At 36.6% G+C, this 23,458-nt stretch overlaps 2 protein-coding genes across 2 annotated transcripts; both read left to right on the forward strand.

The window, feature by feature from the left end:
• The first annotated feature begins 1,117 nt into the window (after nucleotides 1-1,117).
• On the forward strand, nucleotides 1,118-8,502 carry mtrf1l (mitochondrial translational release factor 1-like). The gene is made up of 7 exons (XM_051650778.1): nucleotides 1,118-1,654; nucleotides 1,734-1,813; nucleotides 3,620-3,803; nucleotides 4,197-4,360; nucleotides 5,176-5,293; nucleotides 7,126-7,262; nucleotides 8,261-8,502. The coding sequence occupies exons 1-7, from the start codon at nucleotides 1,243-1,245 to the stop codon at nucleotides 8,468-8,470; spliced, it is 1,305 nt and encodes a 434-aa protein (XP_051506738.1). The 5' UTR covers nucleotides 1,118-1,242; the 3' UTR covers nucleotides 8,471-8,502.
• A 774-nt stretch (nucleotides 8,503-9,276) lies between these two features.
• On the forward strand, nucleotides 9,277-13,845 carry LOC127413545 (F-box only protein 5-like). The gene is made up of 5 exons (XM_051650784.1): nucleotides 9,277-9,443; nucleotides 10,366-11,029; nucleotides 11,131-11,221; nucleotides 12,281-12,457; nucleotides 13,287-13,845. Exons 2-5 carry the CDS (start codon nucleotides 10,392-10,394, stop codon nucleotides 13,536-13,538), a joined length of 1,158 nt encoding a protein of 385 aa, XP_051506744.1. The 5' UTR covers nucleotides 9,277-9,443; nucleotides 10,366-10,391; the 3' UTR covers nucleotides 13,539-13,845.
• The last annotated feature ends 9,613 nt before the right edge of the window (nucleotides 13,846-23,458 follow it).

A 23,458-nucleotide genomic window follows, 5' to 3' on the forward strand; every position in this document is an offset into this window, starting at 1 on the left:
ATTGAAGCATGTCACATGACCCATATAGTTCAAACCCTTGTAATTCCACTAAATAAACTGCATGACTTTACAGAGGATTAGCCCTCTTTTCATAACCTCTTTCCCCTGTCCTGTGGGGCACGGTGCCAAAGAATGTCAAATCTCATCTAAGTACAGCCAATAATAGACTCAAGCAGGATTTAATTAGGAGTTACAATACCTATAGGGTATAATATTGAGATAAGAGCTTGGATATCAGCAAAGACCTATTTAATGAATGGAAAGATAAAACAATTTGTGACAAAATACTGATTTAATATTTTGCTGAGCGGAATAAACATTACATCACCCACATTTCTGTACTAACTTTTACTGAGTGTGTATGTGTGTGTGTGTGTGTGTGTGTGTGTGTGTGTGTGTGTGTGTGTGTGTGTGTGAGTGTGTGTGTGTGAGTGAGTGGGTGAGTGTGTGTATGTGTGTGAATGTTTGAGTGTGTGTGTGTGTGTGTGTGTGTGTGAGTGAGTGAGTGTGTGTGAGTGTGTGTGTGTGTGAGTGAGTGAGTGTGTGTGAGTGAGTGTGTGTGTGTGAGTGAGCGAGTGAGTGTGTGTGAGTGTATGTGTGTGTGTGTGTGTGTGTGAGTGTGTGTGTGTGTGTGTGTGTGTGTGTGTGTGTGAGTGAGTGGGTGAGTGTGTGTATGTGTGTGAATGTTTGAGTGTGTGTGTGTGTGTGTGTGTGAGTGAGTGAGTGTGTGTGTGCGTGTGTGTGTGTGAGTGAGTGAGTGTGTGTGAGTGTATGTGTGTGTGTGTGTGTGTGTGTGTGTGTGTGTGTGTGTGTGCGTGTGCGCGCGCGCGTGAGTGTGTGAGTGAGTGTGTGTGTGTGTGTGTGTGTGAGAGTGAGTGTGTGCGAGTGAGTGTGTGTGTGTGTGTGTGTGTGTGTGTGTGTGTGTGTGTGCGTGTGCGCGCGCGTGTGCGTGTGTGTTCTTTTCCATTGTAGAACTTTTTACAATAAATAAAAATAACATAAAAGATAAATCTTGCATATTTCCAGCACGGTATTTCAGAGCTCCTTGGGTTGTAATGTAATTGATACGAATGGGGTGACTTTTATTTTGAAGAATATTTCACCCGGAAAAGGAGAAGGGTACAGTTTCTGCAGATGAGGTGCATGTGGAGATTGTGGTTATTGTTTGCACCCCTACAGTTGTTCTGGTAGGAAACCTTTTCACCTTTAAGTGGCCACTTGAAATACTTGACTCGAGTTCAGATGGCTGTCGTTTGCTTTTGTAAGACTCTCAGGACAATCACAACACATGCAAGTGTCAGCACTGGATCAGTATGCAGACAGTTCTTTAAGAGTCCAGCCATTCACAGGACTGTTAACAGCACATTGCAACAGCTTGAAAGTGCAAATCAAAGAGTCTTTCATACATCCCAGTCTGTGATGGTCACAAAGATTCTGTCTGTGGAAGAGATCTTCAACAAGAAATCTTTACTTGACTATTTAAAGAAGATGGAAATGGAATATAACACATGTGTACAAGCCATCAATACTGATAAGCAAAGAGTGGATGACATAAACAGGACTAACCTGTCTGTACTAGGGCATTTAGTCCAAAAAATAAAAGAGTTAGAAGGAAAACAGAAAGAGTTGGAGGACACACAAGAGTTGTTGAAAGGTAATAAACTGAAAGTGTTTACTGAAAAGACTTCATGTATTCTTTTGTTTACTTTATATGCATGTATCTCTCTTTTCAGATGATGATCCAGACTTGCGTGAACTGGCTGAGACAGAGAGGGAAGCCTGTCAGGCAGCCATTCATGATCTGAAACAAAAGGTGATGTGTCAATGGCTTTATTAACATTTAAATGTCCTTTATTGACTAATTTACCTATATTGATGCTCATGCATACAGACAGACATGGCACAAAGATCATTGTAAAGAGGAAAAAAAGACTTAAAATATAAAGACTTTTTTTATTGCAAGAATGTCAGATATACAGAAAATTACAAGGAGAAGAAAATGAATGTCTAATAATAATGAGAAGAGTTACATTGATGAAATTAAAAAAGGATTACAAATAATTTAAAGCATGTTTAATAATTCGTCATGGAGTTTAACACTTTTTTGTTGTTGTTCAGTGTTCTGGGGGCCAATATTAAGTAAAGTTATGCATAAATATTTCAAACTTGGGTATATCTGATAAGAATGTACAGTTATTAATAATATATTAAATTAAAAATAATAAATTATATTTTGCATGAAGAAAAAAAAACGGCTAGATATTTTTTTTACATTGTGGCATTATTTTAATGACAGTTACATTTCTTCCCAAATTCCTGTTTTTCCCATTTTTCCTAATGATGATTCTCATTACTGTTATACAGTAGTTATTATCATATATTATCATATTTATTATGATTTTTGGGGGGATGAAATATGACCTAAACATGTTCTTGACTGGTTTTAAAGATATCTATTTAAAGACATAATTCACCCCAAAATGAAAATTCTCTTATCATTTACTCACCCTCATGCCATCCCAGATATGTATGATTTTCTTTCTTCTGCTGAACACAAATTAAGATTTTTAGAAGAATATCTCAGCTCTGTTGGTCCTCACAATGCAAGTAAATAGTGTCCAGAACTCAGAAGGTCCAAAAAGCACATAAAGTCAGCATAAAAGTAATCTGTAAGACTCGAGTGTTTAAATCCATGTCTTCTGAAGTGATATGATAGGTGTACGTGAAAAAGAGATCAATATTTAAGTCCCTTTTTACTGTAAATCTACACTTTCACTTTCAGCCACCTACAGGTTGGGCTGTTCAATGGTGGAGGGCTTATAATGAAAAAGGACTTAAATATTGATCTGTTTCTCACCCTCATCTATCATATCACTTCAGAAGACATGGATTTAACTTCTGGTGTCATGTGGATTACTTTTATGCCGCCTTTAAGTGCTTTTAACACCTTCTGAGTTCTGGTCACTATTCACTTGCATTATGTGGACCAACTGAGCTGAGATATTCCTCTAAAAATCTTCGTTTGTGTTGAGGGTGAGTAAATGATGAGAGAATTTTAATTTCTGGGGTAACTATCCCTTTAAAGGTGACTCTTCAACTCACCCTTATGTAGATATAAAGTCTGAAGCTGTGTTCCAAATGATGCACTTTATACACTATGCACTCAGCCATGTAGTGTGTGCATTTTAAAAGAGTAGTATCGGCCCAAATGAAACACTTCATGTTTTCTTTACTACAGGAAATCATTTGACGTTTACTAGCTGTTGGAAGTGACGTTTCAAGCGCATGCGATGTGTTGCCACTAGCTTTAGCACATTAGCCACCCTCAGTTCAACACTTGTATCTCAAATAACGTTCATACTCACACAGCGTGGGGTGATTAGTAAAGCATTCAACTCACTTTTGTAAAGTGCTGTCTCCACTGAAGTTTCACTAGTTGCAACATTCTCCGTTATTTTCAATTGTTTTGTCATACCAGCAATGCAGCCAAAGAATCTCTGACTCCACCCCTTCCGCTACATACGGCAAGCTGTGAGCGCTGAGTGCGTGAAGTGTCCAACATTTCACACTCCAATGAAAAAAACGAATCAAAATGCGAATCATATTTTCAATGTTTCAGATTTTATCTCTTCTGATCCCAGAGGAGGAATCGGACATGAGTGACCTGGTCCTAGAGGTGACTGCAGGGGTCGGAGGTCAAGAGGCTATGCTCTTTTCCGCAGAAATCTTTGACATGTATCAAAAGTTCGCTGCTTTCCACGGCTGGGGCTTTGAAATCTTGGAGGTCATGTCTAGTGAACTAGGTTGATATATATTTATCTGCTACTTAATTTGCACACATCAGTATTTCATATTCTGAATTATAACATTATTCTGGGTAGTTATTCTCATTGTTCCCAGAATATTACATTACCCCTTTACCCGTTAAAGTACATCAACTTATTTTTTGTGTGTATACTGTATATATCTAGACTCAGAATAGACTATTAAGAACTATATCAGATGTTATAAAAACAAAACAAAACAGAGGAATTAATTACAGGGGCATGTGTTTCCCTCACATTTGAAATTTTGGGGGCAAAACTGTCACTTTTAGTGGCATTTTTGCCCCGAGCCCTAGTTAATTTCTGACCCTGGTAGATATTTCTTAGAATTTTTCCTTATTTGCAGTGTTGTATTTGTTTTGTTTGCTTTAGGGGGTGTCAGGCATGCAACGGCCAGCATCAGTGGTCCACTGAGCTATAAAAAGTTAAAGTTTGAAGCTGGCGTCCATCGCGTCCAGAGGGTCCCGAAAACAGAAAAGCAAGGTCGCATGCACACCAGCACGATGACAGTGGCGATACTTCCCCAGCCCACTGAGGTACACATAAAACTTCAGTTAAAAACAAATGAATGGATAAATTAACAGTTTATATGTACAGTGTATTAGAGGCCTGCATTCCTGCGGGACCCGATCAGATTTCTTGCGGCGCGGGATTAAAGATTAAATTCCCCAGGTGAAGGCGGTAACGGATGGTACGTCCATGAGTTGTGTGCGGGAGCGGGCATTCAGAGAAGAGCATAAAAATCCGATGTGGATATCTATTTTTAGATTATTCATTTATGAATGCAAAAAAAAATAATGTATATATATTATTTTATTTTACAGTTCATTTTATTTTTGGTAAAAATAAACCGAAAATCCAATGTAAAAATGTGCACACAACACGTGCTTCAAATTATCCAATATTAGAGCAGGCTATAGAGCAGGCTATAGTCAATGGCGCTATACAAGAATGGCAGAGCAAAGCGTGGACACATTGTGTCTTCAAAGGAAGTGGAACTGGGACAGGAAAATGGTAAATTTAAGTGTTAAGAATACAACCTCAAGCAAGTCACATGGGCATCATCTGATGATAGTCATAACAGAAAAAATACAACTTTATTTGTGTACACTTGTTATCTATTTGTATGGCTTTTGCCCTACAGTATGTGGAAAACAAATGCGGGGTTGTGGGAACGGGAGCGGTCGGGAAGAATATCACTGCGGGCTGAGTGCAGGTGAACGTGGAGTAAAATTCAGCGAGAGCATTCGGTGCGGGGTAGAAACTTGTGGAAGAGGGATGGAAAAACACAACCTACACAATGCTGTGCAGGTATATGTTATTTTTTATCTCTGTTACTTGTAATTCATAGATCTCATTCACTATTAACCCCAAAGATCTGAGGATAGAGACGAAAAGAGCGAGTGGTGCAGGTGGACAACATGTCAACACTACTGACAGTGCAGTGAGGATCGTTCATCTACCTACAGGTCTACAAAATATTACAGTGCACGTAGTAGTTATTATATGAAAATCTATCCCATCCATCTATCCATCCATCCATCTATCTTTCTATCTATCACTCTTTCTGTCTTATCCGTCCGTCTGTCTGTCTGTCTATCACATTTTCCATCCATCCATCCATTTGTCCCTCCACCCATTCTATCTATCTATCTATCTATCTATCTATCTATCTATCTACAGTATCTGTCTATCTGTCTGTCTGTCTGTCTGTCACTTTTTCCATCCATCCATTTATCCATCCACCCATTCTATTTATCTATCTGTCTATCTGTCTGTCTGTCACTTTTTCTATCCATCCATTTATCCATCCACCCATTCTGTCTATCTATCTGTCTGTCTGTCACTTTTTCTATCCATCCATTTATCCATCCACCCATTCTGTCTATCTATCTGTCTGTCTGTCACTTTTTCCATCCACCCATTCTATCTGTCTGTCTATCTATCTATCTATCTATCTATCTATCTATCTATCTGTCTGACTATCTGTCTGTCTGTCTGTCTGTCTGTCACTTTTTCCATCCATCCATTTATCCACCCATTCTATCTATCTGTCTGTCTGTCACTTTTTCCATCCACCCATTCTTTCTATCTGTCTGTCTGTCTGTCTGTCTGTCTATCTGTCTGTCTGTCTATCTATCTGTATGTCTGTCTGTCTGTCACTTTTTCCATCCATCCATTTATCCATCCACCCATTCTATCTATCTATCTATCTGTCTGTCATTTTTCCAGCCATCCATTTATCCATCCACCCATTCTATCTATCTATCTATCTATCTATCTATGTCTGTCTGTCTGTCTGTCTGTCTGTCTGTCACTTTTTCCATCCATCCATTTATCCATCCACCCATTCTATCTATCTGTCTGTCTGTCTGTCTGTCTGTCTGTCTGTCACTTTTTCCATCCATCCATTTATCCATCCACCCTATCTATCTGTCTGTCTGTCTGTCTGTCTGTCACTTTTTCCATCATCTATTTATCCATCCACCCATTCTATCTATCTATCTATCTATCTATCTATCTGTCTGTCACTTTTTCCATCCATCCATTTATCCATCCACCCATTCTGTCTGTCTATCTATCTATCTATCTATCTATCTATCTGTCTGTCTGTCTGTCTGTCACTTTTTCCATCCATCCATTTGTCCATCCACCCATTCTAACTAACTATCTATCTATCTATCTGTCTGTCTGTCTGTCTGTCTGTCTGTCTGTCTATCTGTCTGTCTGTCTGTCACTTTTTCCATCCATCCATTTGTCCATCCACCCATTCTAACTATCTGTCTGTCTGTCTGTCTGTCTGTCACTTTTTCCATCCATCCATTTATCCATCCACCCATTCTGTCTATCTGTCTATCTATGTGTCTGTCTGTCTGTCACTTTTCCATCCATCCATTTATCCATCCACCCATTCTATCTATCTGTCTATCTATCTGTCTGTCTGTCTGTCTGTCTGTCTGTCTGTCACTTTTTCCATCCATCCATTTATCCATCCACCCATTCTATCTATCTGTCTATCTATGTGTCTGTCTGTCTGTCTGTCTGTCTGTCACTTTTCCATCCATCCATTTATCCATCCACCCATTCTATCTATCTGTCTATCTATCTGTCTGTCTGTCTGTCTGTCTGTCACTTTTTCCATCCATCCATTTATCCATCCACCCATTCTATCTATCTGTCTGTCTATCTGTCTGTCTGTCTGTCTGTCTTTTATGGACTTTTTTGCATAGTGCTTGTGTTAGTGCCTCTGGCATGCATGGCATTGGGAGTGAAAGCGATTAATCACTTGTTGGAATTTCAGGCATAGTGTCTGAATGCCAGCAGGAGCGTTCCCAGATAAAAAACAAAGAGAAAGCCATGACGTTACTGCGAGCCAAACTCTACAGCGCCAGGTTGGAGGAGGAAACCAGTAAGAGATACCAGGCTCGAAAACTCCAGGTACATGCCTTTACATATCAGCAAATCAATTTCTATTAACTTGGATTCATAAACCAACAGTTTCAGTCTTTTGCAGAATTGTCTATATTGATATATACAAGTCATATACAGTATGTAAGGGATAATGTAAAGTTAGACGGTTGTTATCGCACAATAAACCCCGACAGGGTGATCGGGTCTTGTATCACCCTGAAGAGGTTTATTTTGCAATAACAACTGGTTGACTGTACATTATCTCGCTTATTACATGGCTACTAACCAAATAATTAAATATTGATTTGCGTTGAGATTATGTCATTTGAGAAGAAAGGAATTGCTGAACAGCTGTAATCAGCCTTTGGTTTGCATCAGAGTTCTGTTGGTGTTTATTTGGTAAATAATCACCGCCTGACTGCTCATTATCCAGCTTATTACAAGACTACTTGCCAAATAAATAAATGGACATGAAACATTGATTTGAGTTGAAATTATTTTATTAGCTTACTTGTAGGGATCGCACAGTGATCCGAAAAGCAGGAGACAGGGTTCGCAGAACCCGGATGAGCGGTCTGATACGTCTTAATCCGTGGATTTGCGGTTGTTACAGAGCAATATCTGACCACTGGATGGCGCCATTGACCAATCAGAATCCAGTTTTCCAGAGAGGCGTGTTATAAATAATTGATAATGTACAGCCAGCCAGTCAATATCACAAAAAAGGGGTTTATTTTTTGATAATGATTGGCTGACTGTATATTCTCCTGCTTATTACATAGCTAGTTGTAAAATTAAGTAAATAGACAGAAAATGTTGATTTAAGTTGAAATTGTTTTATTATGTAAGAAGATAGAGTGATTTGAGAGACATGCAAGTCGGTTACGTGGTCAGTTAAACTGTTTACTAGCGATAATACCAAAATATTTGACCGACCAATCAGAATCTAGTATTAAAAGATTATAATTTGTTGATGCGGAAGTAAAGGACTGTTATAAACTGCAATTTCACGTTTGGTGTTACAGATTGGCACCAAAGGCCGATCGGAGAAGATCAGGACATATAATTTTTCCCAGGACCGAATCACCGATCACAGGATTGGAAAAACCATTCATGATGTTCATGGATTTTTACAAGGAGAAGAACTGCTGGAGGAGATGGTTGTGTTTTTGCAGCAGTTTTCCGAACAAGAATCCCTCATGGATATTCTCAAAGACAATGATCACTGTCAGTAGTTATTTGTAGCAATAAAGAAATGTGTAAAAACTTTGCTTTGTCTGTGTCGAATTTAATTATAATCCCAGCCATCAGTTTCTAGAGGAAGACCACTGAATATCTCAGTATGTTTCTGAGTGGTTTCACAAACACACTTTGCTTTCTCTAGAACTTTCCATCACAGTGTGAAATGCTTTGGTGGGGTGCCTGGATTTTTAAACAGCCCAGAGGATTTTAAGAAATGTGCAGTTTCACTGTGGAGTATATTTTAGTTTATTAACAATTAATTGTAGTGTATACTATTTAAAATAAAAAGAATGCATTTTATAAAGCTGTATATATATATATATATATATATATATATATATATATATACATATAAGTGATAATGTGTTTTATAATAATAATTTAATATATATAATCAATTTAACTAATATATACAGTGGGGTCCAAAAATCTGATACCACATTAAAACCTTTTTTTAGACATGGAAATAATTGTTATGCTGATCATTAAATTTAATAAAAAAAATAGAAGCATTTTCATTAGTGGTTACAGAATATGTATTCAACTGTATATATATTTAAAAAAAGTACGCGGGGATAAAAGAGAATAACAAAATATGTATCTTTTATATTTATTGATAAACTTCAAAAAGGCGCTTTTTTTCCCCCCAGAGACGCGCCTCTCATTGGATGGCGCTCTTTACAACTCTGGTGACGTATCGGTTTTACTGAATCATGACGTCACTGCAGTCTTCAGCGCGAGAGGCAACATCGAGTTTAAAGGAATTCTACTGCGCTCTGATTGGTCGGAAGGTTTTGTCGCCAAATTTCAAATGCATTTGCAGTGGCGCTTTTTCTCTCGAGCTCAGAAACAATTGGTGATGAGTGTTTGCCGCTTAAATGATTATACTGCTACTGCAATAGAGACAAGGAAGCGTTTTTAAGGATATATGAAGACTGTCTAAAAGAGTGCTTTTAGCTTTACGAGGTAAGAGACGACTTTGTTATTATAGTAAAATCGAGAAACTAGATGTTTTATAATCTAATAGATGTCCGAGCATGTTTAGAGCTCACTCTATGTAATGACTAAAATATCTTATTACTGTTATTTTGTTGACATTTTAACTGCATATTGTACTGATGGCATTTCAGAATCAATATAACGTGTAAATTTAATAATAAAAAAAAGGTTTAAACTCCTTGTAAGTCACTTTGAAGCTTCTATAGCAAGCATCATGGAGCCACGTCAAAACTGCATGCACTTAGGCGCGCAAAATGTAAAGTACAAATAAATCACATGCATACAAATAAAAACCGCTTTATAATATTTGAATATATGTATTATTATGCAATAAAACATTTGTATTCTGACATGCACGCTCAGTGTATTTTAATACTGATATGCAATGTCTTAAACTAGAAACCAGACTAATGCATTTAAGTTTTGAGTATAAAAATGGGGGAGAATTGACCTGAATTATGTTGATTTTATGTTAGTATGTTAGGCAATGTGTGCATATTGCTGTGTTAGATATAACACATCAATAGGATCAGCAATTTGTTTAACAAAGATAAAAACTGAACATGTCTTATTTATTGTTTCCATGCATGTTGGTATGTTATGTAATACATGTATGTTTATGATTAGAAATAATTTATTCAAGTTATTTGAGGCTTACTGAGACTTAACTGGAGGAGTATCATGTAAGCAACACCAAAGTCATGGGTTCGACTCCCAGGGAACACACAGATGATCAAATGCTGTTAAAATGTATATTTTGAAAGCACTGTATTACACTTTGGATAAAAGTGTAAATAATAAAAGGATGCCCAGTTTGTCTAACATGCTTTGAAAGACAAAGATTAAAGGTTTAACATGTCTTATTTCTCATTTCCTTCGGTTTGGCCAGTTGCTGTGTCTGGATAGGCCTCAGATATGAAGTGTCCAATCTACAGTGACGATTGTACAGTTTTATGCCACATGGAGAATCCTGAAACAGACCTCAGTGAGGTGAAGGGTCGCCCCATTTCACAGCGGAAAACAGCCAGCCCGTGCTCCCCCGCAAAGGCCAACATCTCCACCCTGCTGGAGACCAAAAACAAAGGCCCTCACAATAAAGAAAACTACAAGGGAAAGCGCCTTTCCCTGGAGGTGGCATCAGATGATGAGGTGATTCTAAGTGGTGGCAGTCTAACCGAGGACAGTGGGTATCTTTCCCTCCAAAACAGCCAGCTGGATCACAGGGATGTGGATGACGTGGACTTATGCGAGAGGAGTGAAGAAAAAAGTGTGTCCACTCAATCCTTGGACGTGGAGTGTCATTCCACTTCCTGTCTCCCCGTGCTGAAGTTCCAAGAGGAGGTGTGCCGAGAACTGGCGAAAAGCTTTAAAAAGAGTAAAAGTTATGACTGGTCGGTCGTCGACAAGGTGGCTGAGAAATACAGGCTCCATAATGTGATTGGTGGGAAAATGGGACTGGAGTTTGTGGACATCCTTAGTGGCCTGTTAAGGAAAGACATGCGGCACGTTCTTGCCAGGATATTGGGCCTGTTGAAGGATTGTGACTTAGTAAGGTAAGTTCTCATTCAATTCTCCACATGATATAATCCTGTCCATCATCTGAAATACTGCTTATGTGCAATACATTGACTGTTTGGTTGATTTTACATTGCAGCTGTAAGAAAGTGAGTCGGACGTGGCAAAGGGTCATTTGCCAAGACCAGATGGCCCTCCAGAGGTGCCAAGAAGCAGAGAGAACCCTTAGGGTAAGATGCCTTTTTTTTTTTTTTTTTTTTTTTTACAGCAGAATTGGACTATTTTAAAGGAATAGTTCACCCAAAAATGAAAATTCTCTCATCATTTTCTCACTCTCATGCCATCCCAGATGTGTATGACTTTCTTTCTTCAGCAGAACACAAATGAAGATTTTTTGAAGAATTTCTCAGCTCTGTAGATTCATACAACACAAGTGAATGGTGATCAGACCTTTTGTAGCTCCAAAAATCACATAAAGGAAACATAAATGCAATCATACGACTCCAGTGGTTTAATCCATGTCTTCAGAAGTGATATGATATGTGTTGGTGAGAAACAGATCAATATTTAAGTCCTTTTTACAATAAATCTCCAGAAGGTGGCGATATGCACGAAGAATGGGAATCGCCAAAAAGCAGTGGCGATTTATGTGGAAAAAAGGATGTAAATATTGATCTGTTTCTCACCCACACCTATTATATTGCTTCTGAATATATCTATTTAACCACTGGAGTCATATGGATTACTATTATGCAGTTGTTATGTGTTTTTGGAGCTTCAAAGTCTGATCACCATTCACTTGCATTGTATGGACCAACATATGAGCTGAAATATTATTCCCATGAGGCATGAGGGTGAGTAAATGATGAGAGAATTTTCATTTTTGGTTGAACTATCCCTTTAATTCAGGATATTTTCCCGTTTAATTTGCCTTCTTGATTGTGTAATTTTCTAACCCCATAAAAAACATGGCATGTCTTTTCCTATGTTTTAATTTAAATTCTCCAGATGAATAATTAAAATATTGTTCACTAGACCAGGAGTTTAAACTTTCCAGGCTTGAAAAAGTCATGAAAATGAATTAAATCTTAGTCATTGTAATTTCTATAGTGAATACAACTTTTCCAGATATGTGCTTCAAAGCATTGGGCTAGATTGCTGTTTGTAAATGCAATATCTAGAAAATGTTTTTTAAATCCCAATCCAGTACTCTAGTAATGTTCAAAAGATACGCAAATGCTTACACTTTGTATGGTTTTTCTCATTGTGTTTTTGTATTTTGATTGCAGGACTCTGGGCGGCCCGTAGGATCATGGACGCGAGATTTCACCTCGAGTAGGGTGGTGTTTTCCTGTGTGCAGGCCGTAGCTTCTACACCCGTTCACAGAGCTGTTAAGAAGCTGCAGAGCCAGACGGGTGGGGTGCAAAACACGCCCCAGTCAAGTCGCTTCCAGCAGTTTCATGAGGTAAAAATGCAAATCATTATGTATGGGAAGGGAAAGGTTTCTCACCGGGGTCTGTAATTAAAGGGAGCTCAGAGCAAAAATGCCACAAAAAATGGCAAAGAAATGAAAAAAGGGGAGGGGGCAAAAAATGCCCTCGTAATTATTATTTATTTATTTATTTGTCAAATCTGATATAGTTCTTAATATTCTATCATAGTCCTTATAGTCTCAATCTTGAGAATTTGTATTAATAAATCAAATATATTTAAGTATTTGACATAAACGTGTGAGACGCAGTATGTGTTTTAAATGATTAGAGAAGTATGCTCTCATAAATGTAAAAAAAGTGCCCCTAAAAATCAAAATCTAGGGGGCAAATAACGCCCCTTAATGTAAAAGTTAATTTGTGACACTGGTTCCCGTGATCACTGGAAAACCTGGAAGTATCAGGCATCTTAAACAGCATTTTGCTAATTCTTCTAGAAGTTTTATGTGTGCAGCTTTTTAAAACTAAAAAAAAAATGCTGTTGGCCAATTTAAAATGATCTAGTGAAGGCAAACGCTATAGGGTGATTCTCAAGAAACATGTCAAGAAAATGATCTTGGCCCTGTTTTACACCAAAATCAAAAGAAATTCAATATTTGAATAAAGAACGTGAAGTTATGCCAACTCTCCAAAATTATTATCTATAGTACTCAAAAAATGTCCATCCAATCAATTTCCATGACTTTTCCAAAAATAGTGGGAACCCTGTAAAAGAAGACTTTTGAAAATGTAGTTACGATGGTTTGTGTAACTGTTGTATCTGCTGTTTAAACAGATTTTAATGCTGTTCTTTTCTTCTCCTAGGCTGCCAAATCGCTTAAACAGCACGAATCACTACGAGCATGCATTCTCTGCGGTTCTCCGGCGCGGTTTGACGCAGCCATGCAGCGGGCAGTGTGTACTCGCCTCAGCTGTGCATTCGAGTTTTGCACACAGTGTCAATCAGCGTTCCACAGCTCCGCCCCCTGTCGCAGCGCCACCCGTATGTTCTCTGCTCCCCAAAACACACTTATCCCAGGCTCTGCTCGAAGCAAAAGAAACGTGCGTCGCCTATGATGTCATCCGATGGGAAACAATGTTACAAAGAACTTTTAAAAGAACTGCCTCTTGTTTTGAAAAGACTTTTAGAAAATGAATCTTTTATGCTTAATGTGATGTGAATTTGACCAGGTTTGTGGTCGTTGCACAAAGTGAGAAATTACAATCATTTTTTATTGCCAAAAAAAAAAAAAAAGGATTCAAAAGGGGGTTAAGCAGCCTCCATAAATTGTATATTTGAATGTTTTATAAGATTTTATAGATGTTTTATTAATGAAATGACTCAATTCCTGTCTGTCTTTCACTGAAAAGTTGTAAATATTTAAGTGGTTCAATAAAGTCTTGTATATTTTTAAACTTTGGTCCTTTATTGACTGGAAATATGATCCAGTTTGTGTTTTGAGTAGAACTGACTTTTAATTTATTTATTTTAGGCCAGTTGTGTGTTATTGGCTTGTTCTGAATGACATACTAGTCTACTGCATACTGTGCAGTGTATTGCCTACTAAAGCAGTATTCAACAATTGGTGCTTCTGAACAGTATTATGCTACGTTTTCACATTTAATTCAGTGGGTGTTATTTACATTACTATTTAGTAATTTAGCAATCCCTGTTATCCAAAATGACGTGCAAATGAGGAATAGAACAATCAATTTGTTAAGTTAATAGCTGCAGTAATGCATTTACCTAATAGTAGTAATTTGATCTTTACAACTGTAGTTATTTTAATTTTACAGTGAAAAATATCTTAATTTTTGGCAGTCCAATTAAATGAGTGAAAAAAGAGATGTGAAAAACTTAATTTGTCTCGCTAGTGTGCAATTTGTCATTTGTTTAGCTAGCACATTGCACATTTTACCAAATTGAATGGGTCACTTAGTGTAAAAAAAATTAATAAAAAAACAGCACAGCATCAACACGATATTCTATATAGTATGGTAATCTATTTTGAGCATAGCCAATGTCTACTGTATGTCAATGACATTATTGTGGTCCAGTAACTTTAATAGGCACATTAGAATGTAAATGTACTTTGACTTGTATTCAGACAAAAACAGTAAGCATATAAAGACAAGGTACTTCATGTTTTACCTAATTATTACTGTAACTGCATTGCTTTTTCAAGATAGGGTACAACAGGACTAAAGGCACCCCTTAAGGAAATGTCACTTTCTTCATGCAAAAAAACATTGCGGAAAGATAACGGAAGGTTGTTTCGATTAAAATTCAGTTTTTTAAAAAAGGTGTTGAGGGAGTCTTTTACCTCACACTTGGGGTAAAAGGCCCCTAGGGGGGTTTAAAGTGATATCGTGTAGATACCAGGGCAATAGGTATAGGGCACAATTTGTCAACTAATGCAAATAATTTTGAGACACCAAGATGCTTTTTTGAGTAACAAATTAAAATGATGCTTACTCAAAATAACTACTTCAGATAAAAGTCAACCATTCCTGTTCATTTTAAACACATTTGGCATTTTATTACATCTCAAGTATTCTGTAAACAAACTAATCTCTATTATGATTGGAAGAGTCATTGTGAGCCCACTTTGAACGTTTTTCATAACAAATATATTTGCCCCACTTTTAAAAAAAAAAACCAATGTGTTTAATAGGGGTCTTTAGCCCCTGCATCAGCAAAAATACTATCCTTTTGCTTATTGGACAATTATTGAAAAATATTTGACTTTGTGACCTTAAACAAAACTGAAAATGATAAATTAGTATTTTGTCTCTATGTTTTAATGTGTTAATTTGAGGGATTTTCAATAGCTTCATCAATTTACAACATTTTAAAAAATATAAAACATTAGATGAAATTGCCTCAAAATCAACCTTTGAACATTACATGCAAAGATCTCATGGAACAGGAAAAATGTGCAGTGTATAGTGACAAACAGGTGTTTAGGAAAGTCCTGTGGTAGTTTTTGTTGCTATTTAGTGTTTTGGGAGAAAATAAAATCAATAATGGAGCCTTTTACCCCACAGAGCCTTTAGCCCCGTTGTATCCTATACATTTGTTCTGAAATTGATGCCTGCAACATATTCTAAAATAGTTTAGAGAAGGCCAATTTTGGACTAATAACAATCTGATAAATTGAAATAGCAAGGTGACGGTAAACATGAGAGGCAATTGTGTTATAGTATATAAGGAGCTTCCAAAAATTCTAGTCCTTCAAGAGCAAGGATGGGTCAAGGCTCACCAATTTGCCAACAGATGCATCAGTAAATAACCCAGCACTTTTAGAACAATGTTCCCTAAAGACAAATTGGAAGGATTTGGGGATTTCACTCTCTAGAGTGCACAAAATAGTTCAAAGATTCAAGGAATCTGGTCAAATCTAGGTGAGTAAAGGGCAAGGCCGAAAAAGACTTCTGAATGTGCGTGATCACTGATCACTCACACGTCACTATCTTAAAAACCGTCATGCGTCTGTAATGGATATCAAGACACGGGCTTGGGAATACTTCGGTTAATCTTTGTTAGTCAACACCATTCACCACTGCATCCGAAGATGCAAGATAAGGCTTTATTATGCAAAGGAGAAGCCATACATCAACACTGACCAAAAGCACAGCTGATTTCTCTGGGCTCGGACTCATCTGAGATGGAAAGTAGAACAGTGTAATCATGTTTTGTAGCTTGACGAGCCCACATTTCAAATAGTTTTGGGAAAAAACAGCCATCATGTTCTTTGGCCAAAGAGGAAAAGGGCCATCCAAGCTGTTATCAGCATCAGATCTAAAAGCCAGTGTCTGTCATGTTATGGGAGTGTGTCAGTGCCCATGGCATGGGTAACTTGCACATTTGTGAGGGCAACATTAATGCAAAAAGATATGTAAAAACTGTGGATCAACATATGCTGCATAATGGATGAATGGAGGAAAAATTATTAGAAGTTATTAGAAGAACTGTTGATGTTACACAGTGGTAAACACTCGACTGTCCCAACTTGTTTGGAGTGTGTTATGTGATTTGAAATGAATGTGTTTTTTAAAAACTCAATAAACTCTTAAATTCACAAGGTAAAGCATCAAATATGTGTTGTGTTTTCAATAAAACACAGGTGAATAGAATTTACAAATCACTACTTTTTGTTTTTATTAGCATTTTCCATACTGTCTCAACTTTTTTAGAATTGGGGTTGTGGGGTAATGAAGACAATGGTCACCACACACTTTTCTGATGCTCTCCTTGTTTCTTGTGACTAGATGGCACCAGAGTGCTTTCTAAAAAAAAAAAAAAAAAAAAAAATCAACTCTTGTTTCTTTGCCATTTCAAACACATTAATGGTTCTGAGAATGAGTCCATATTTTTGTTTCCCTCAGAATTTGGCGCCAAAAGCATGACAAGAGGGAATCCACTAATACTACTTCATTTAATGTGATTTACAGTCAGAAAACGTACACACTAAACAGAATGACTTCGCTACATTCTGGAATTTGAATTAGCGTCAGTCTTGAGAAATTAACCATTTATGGCAGACGTTTAAATAACGTGTTCAGTCTTCTAATTTCCACTGAGATTCCACCATGCCTCATAATGGTGTTTTTGCACCTCTAGTGTTCATTTGACCAGAATACTGCCGACGTCCAAGGAGCAGTGTTGGGTAAGTTACTCATTAATTACTAATTAACTACTAATTACATCTTCTACAGTATAATTAGATTACTATACTAATTACTCTATCTGAAAAGTAATTGCATTACTTATTACTAATGACTTTCTAAAACCCTGATCAACCTCGACCATATGAAAAATACAAGGATAAACATGAAACTGTTCTTTTAATTCTTTCAAATAAATTATACAAAATTCTAATCAATTATTCATGAACTGGCCAAAGAATTTAAGGGGGCAGCGTTAAATTAGGAAACATATTTTAACATTAGACATTACATTTTTATTTAAAATTCACTATTGTTTTATATAGAATTGTTCTATAGTCGATAAAGTATTTAACACAATTACATCAAAAGTAACTGTAATTAAATTACTGAAAAATTAAGAGTAATCCCGTACTTGTTTTTTTTTTCAATTAAAAAGTAATTTAATTACAGTAATTAATTACTTAGTAATGCATTACACACAACACTCCCAAGGAACCACTTAAAAAATAATTTTGCAAAAATGTAGGAATAGTAACACGTTTAAAAGAAACCAGGTTGTTTTTCGAGATACAAAATAAACAAAAAATATGGTTAGTGTCAATGAAAAAGAGGTGTGTTTTGCTCATCTTTGGTCCTAGCAATCCAAACGGACAGTTCTTTATGCATCTTCTGTGACTTGATAGACAATAAATCAGACATTTCAACCATAATGATTTGAAATGTAATAATTCTGCTTTCTACTTGAGGAACGTAATAGCCATTGTGGTCAGTCCCTAATATAGGCTAATCCATGTTGCAAATTTTAACCATACTGTATAACAGCCATTAAAAATAAAGGATTGCTTGCAGTGATTCCTGAATATTGTTTTAAATTGTATTGGAGGATGTAATGGCATTTTATATTTAATTGAAAGATGATGAACATAAGTTATACTGCATGCTTGCAGCAAAAATATCAATTTATTAAATTGAATTAACTTAAAACTGATTTAAATTGATTGTTTTTTCATACCGATCACAAAAAAAAAAAAAAAATATATATATATATATATGATTTATACATTTCAATTTCATAACAAAATTCCATCAAATTGAAATGAGTAATCTTTAATAAAACAAAATTAAAAAAACTAAATATTTTACGTTTTATTTATAATCAGTCTTGAATGAAACTTTGAGAGTTAAAAGGCTGTTCACCTTTACAAAAAATAAAAAGTACTTTGGCAATACAGTGATGGTATCAGATGGTAATACCAAATTATTTTGCTTATCATGCACCAAGGCATTTACATGGTACTACTCCAAGGTTCTTCAAAGAGTAGAATTTGATATCTTGAATACCTTGGTACCTTTTGCAAGGAAAAAAAAAAAATCCTTAAAGGGATAGTTCACCCAAAAATGAAAATTCTCTCATCTTTTTCTCATCCTCATACCACCATGTGTGTGACTTTCTTTCTTCTGCAGAACACAAATGAAGATTTTTAGAAGAATATCTCAGCTCTGTAGGTCCATACAATGCAAGTGAATGGTGGCCAAAACTTTGAAGCTCTAAAAAGCACATAAAGGCAGCACAAAATTAATCCATACACCTCCAGTGGTTCAATCCAAGTCTTCTAAAGCTATTTAAAGTCATTTTGGGTGAGAACAGCCCAAAAAATAACTCCTTTTTCATTATAAATCATGTCATCAGCAGTCTCCTTGGCGATCATGATTTCAAGCTCGATTACACTTGGCACATGCCTCAAGCACTAGGAAGTGTAATCGAGCTTGAAATCATGATCGTGCCTAGAGACTGCAATGGCAAGATATAGAGTAAAAAGCAGTTACATTTTGGTCTGTTTTAATCACACAAAACTGATTGGATCGGTTCAGAAGACACTGATTAAACCACTAGAGTCATATGGATTACTTTTATGCTGCCATTATGTACTTTTTGGAGCTTCAAAGTTGTGGTCACTATTCACTTACATTGTATGGACCTACAAAGCTGAAATATTCTCCTAAAAATCTACATTTGTGTTCTGCAGAAAAAAGAAAGTTACACACATCTGGGATGGCATGAGGTGAGTAAATGATGCGAGTATTTTTCATTTATGGGTGAACTATTTCTTTGAAGTCAACATGAAATGGTATCCGCAATCCATTTTGCTTGCGTAATATGAAGTATTTCCGTGTGAAACAGGATGGGAAAAAAATATAAGGCAGGATTGATTATGGGATCAGGCAAAAAGGAAAGTAGTTTCAGAGTCTGAGTTAATTAATATACTTTGATGGAAGATTATAAAGATAAAACATGATCTTGTTCTTCTGGAATAGCATGCACTTATGATTCATGCACAATAAGGCCAGGAATATGAATTAAGACAGTAAATAGGGTGGGTTTATGTTGATTACAGGTTGACTTCAGTGTTTTTGTTTAGCAAAATTGAGCACTGATGGTTTGTTTCATTCATATTTGCAACTGACTGCAAAACGTCAAACAGATCTAGTCTTGAACTTTTCACTCTCCTGCTGAAATGTCAACATGCAGTTGATGATTCTGTCACTGTCCTAGAGTCCTGATTGGCCGTCTCCTGACATGCAGTCATTTCCTGCGACTTCCCTGCAGCACTCGCAGCCAGTCTGTGGAACAAAGGCTAAATGGAGCACAAAAACACACATTCTTCATTACTTTTATCTGTAAACATGCACATTTAAAGCGATAGTTCACCAAAAAAATTCTATCATCATTTACTCACCCTCATGTTTTTTCAGCGGAACACAAAAGATGTTTGGCAGAACGTTAGCCTCAGACCCCATTCACTTTCATTGAAAAAAAAAAAAGATGCAATGAAAGTGAACGGTGACTGAGGCGGACACACTGCCTAAAACATCTCCTTTTGTGTTTCACTAAAAGTCATAAAGATTTGGACTAACATGAGGGTGAGTAAATGATGACAGAATGTCCACTTTTGGTCAAACGATCCCTTTTATTTCACTATAGGGTTTGCAGTCGCTGCATGTGGAAAAATAAAGTACACTATACAATTGAAAAGGACAAATTTGGAGTGAATTAGGATTGGGATAGTACAAGTAGAGTTGAAAAATATTCCATCATTAAGGCCATTCGTGCAGTATAATTAATCTCAGGACTGACCTTTCAGGACAACGAAAGCTCTGGGGCCGTGTACTTTCATTTGATTTATTAAAGCACGGCCACTACAATTGAAGCTCCAAATCATTCGAGGATATTCAGAGCAAAACAGGTGTTTACACGCCTTGTCCAAAACACACATGCACACACACAAAATGTCCCTTATTATGAGTCATTCTGCTTGGGCATAGAAATCTAATTTGTCTATTGAGAGATATTTGCTGTGATTAACCTTTTACATTGCATGCAAACCTTTCTGATTGTGAGTGTGCATGTGATATTTTAATGTGAACAAAATATTCTCAGTATTTTGTACACACATTGATGAATATTTGATAGATATGTGAGTATTTTGAAAAGCTATGTAGGTTATGGGCACTAAAGAAATGCATTATTGTGAAATTTGTCATACAAAATGGACAGTTCTGAATGTAATTTCTGGATGAGCCATATCTGAAGTCATAAAATACAGATAAACACAAACATGTAACTGCATTTTCCATTTTAATGTGCTAAGTTGCTATGTTGCTCATCAGACATAAACACCCAACAGTTAAAGGAATATTCCAGAATCAATGCAAGTTAAGCTTAATTGACAGAATTTGTGGCATAGTCTTGATTACCACAAAAATAATTGTCCCTCCTTTAAAAGGAAGAAGAAAAACATCGAGGTTACAGTGAGGCACTTACAATGGAAGTGAATGGGGCCAATTTTTGGAGGATTTAAAGGCAGAAATGTGAAGCTTATAATTTCATTCTTCTGTTAAATTTGTGTATAATTTCGCCATTTTCATGGTCATTTTAAGGTTTACGCCATTATGTCATCATGGCAACGGAGTTGTAAAATTGTATATAACTTAATTCAGTAAAGACAAAGTCTTTCTAGCAAGTCAGTCCACTGTCGGCCATCTTTGGAACGCTCTCGGGAGGCTATTTCCAGTCATGCCAGTGCAGCTCCTATTTACTTGAATAGAGAAAAACATAAATCTCCAAAAAGGGTTGGTCAAGATTATGATCAAAGAACATATTTCAAAGCAGAAATCAAATCTGACAATACTAGAATCATAAATTGTGATTCTTAACCTCAGATTATGCTAAAAAACGCAACTTTCCCAGCTTGTATTGCTAATGTGCATACGCGTTTTAGAGTTGATTGACAGGTGATGTCTGTATCTAAAAGGTGATTGGCTCTTTTAACTTTAAGGCGGGACTTCCTTTCTACATCCGCTGAACATTGTACGCTCAGAGCTCCTTGGTTGGGCGTTCCAATTTCTGCCATTCATTTTAATAGAAGTGACCCATCTCTACTAAATGATCTCTGGTAAATGTTAGTAAGTGATTTTATCACACTGAAATCATGTTAGAACGCCTATTGTCAGGGGCGTAGATTCCAGGGGGGATGGGGGGAGGTAACCCCTCCAATAATCAAAACAAGCAAGTATAGCCCCCCCCCAATATTTATACAATGATCAATGGAAACTTCATATGGATTGCTTTTATGCTGCATTTATGTGCTTTTTTTGGACATTAAAAGTTTTGGTCAGCATTAATTTGCATTGTATGGGCCTTCAGAGATGAGATATTCTTCTAAAAATCTTCATTTGTGTTCTGCAGATGAAAGTCATACACATCTGGGATCGTATGAGGGTGTGTAAATGATGAGAGAATTTTCATTTTTAGGTGAACTATCCCTGAAATGAAGTCTTCCTCCAGGAAGTAACATCATTTTGATGGGAAAACAACAGTGCAAACCTCAGTAAGTATCAGCTGTGGGTTTGATGTTTTTTGACATTAGTTGGTTTGTCTCTCTTTAAAACACTCAATTCTGCTGATAGAATTATAAAACTTAGTATAATAATATCAAAAGATGGTTAGGAAAATATCAAAATTAACTTAAAGTTGATACAAGCATGAAAGCTAACTCTCAATGTCCCTCACTGAGGAATGGCTAACTTTAGCTTTACCACTTCCTTAAATTACACTCAAATATATTTATTTTTAAAAGTTACAGAGTTCAAAAGGTACTGCTTAACGGAAATTACCCAGAAAGCCTTGTGTCTCTGCATTTTTTAAGATCCAGATTATTCTCTTACTCTTTTTCTGCTCTTAATCTTTCAAAATAGGCACATGCCCCATTCAAGCAATTCCCCCACAAAGGAGGATTCACATCTTTGATGTTTATTGTTTAAGACTGGCATCTGTCATATGACTGTCTGTATATCAGGCTTCTAAAGGTTCCTGCTGTCATGACTACAGTCTTTAACTCCAGTTGGCCCGAGGACAGCAGACAGGAAATCCTGCCATATATACTACATCTCGTCTTCAGCTCACACTCAGCCAATCACGTTCACCAGAGTGTGAGCGTGATTTGGTGTTGCAGTAAAACATTAGAAGGGTATACAGGACAGATGTTGAGGTGTGTTATGAGTCATTTTCCATATGAAATGATGATTGTCCTACATTAACAGCTGTTGTGATCCACAGGTGTAAATGCCATTGCTACAGTCCTTTCCTCCCCCATTGCATGTGTGTATTAGCATAAAATGATTAGCAGAACATGTAGAGTTGAAGCTTTCTCCAATTCTAGCTCCAAACCTTCTATGTGGAGACTTAATATGTGCGACATCATTGCTCCAATCCTCACCTGCTTCTACAGGTATGATGTTCAAAACATTCTGATTGGCTACCAGTAATAGAAGCGAGTAACATGGTATTACCATGGGTTTTTAGATATGCAACAATGATAATGCCATCCCCAGGATTGGGAGGGTTACTTTTATGTAATTTGTAACATATTCAGTTAGATTACTCAAGGTCAGTAACGTATTCTAAATACTTTGGATTACTTCTTCAGCACCGGTAGATTTTTTCACTTGTTTTGACTATAAAAACTCTGCCAGTACAGTAAGACAAAATACACATGTTAAAAATACATTCTCTGAAAAACCGAAATATCTTATGCAGTGTTGTTTCTAAAACAAGATTAATCAAATAGATCTTGTTTTAAGGATTTTTAGATATTTTTACAGGAAAACAATACAAAAATTATTATCAAGAATATGATTTTTGCCCTAATATCAAAGGTCTTACTAGAAAAAAGAAATTATGATCCAACGTGAATTTTCTTGATAAAAAAATATGATCGTGCCTGGTAACGTGCATGTAAAATGGCTAGAAATAGTATTTTAGCTTA

Source organism: Myxocyprinus asiaticus, chromosome 23 (genome assembly GCF_019703515.2).
Source record: "Myxocyprinus asiaticus isolate MX2 ecotype Aquarium Trade chromosome 23, UBuf_Myxa_2, whole genome shotgun sequence".
NCBI classification, from domain to species: Eukaryota; Metazoa; Chordata; class Actinopteri; order Cypriniformes; family Catostomidae; genus Myxocyprinus; species Myxocyprinus asiaticus.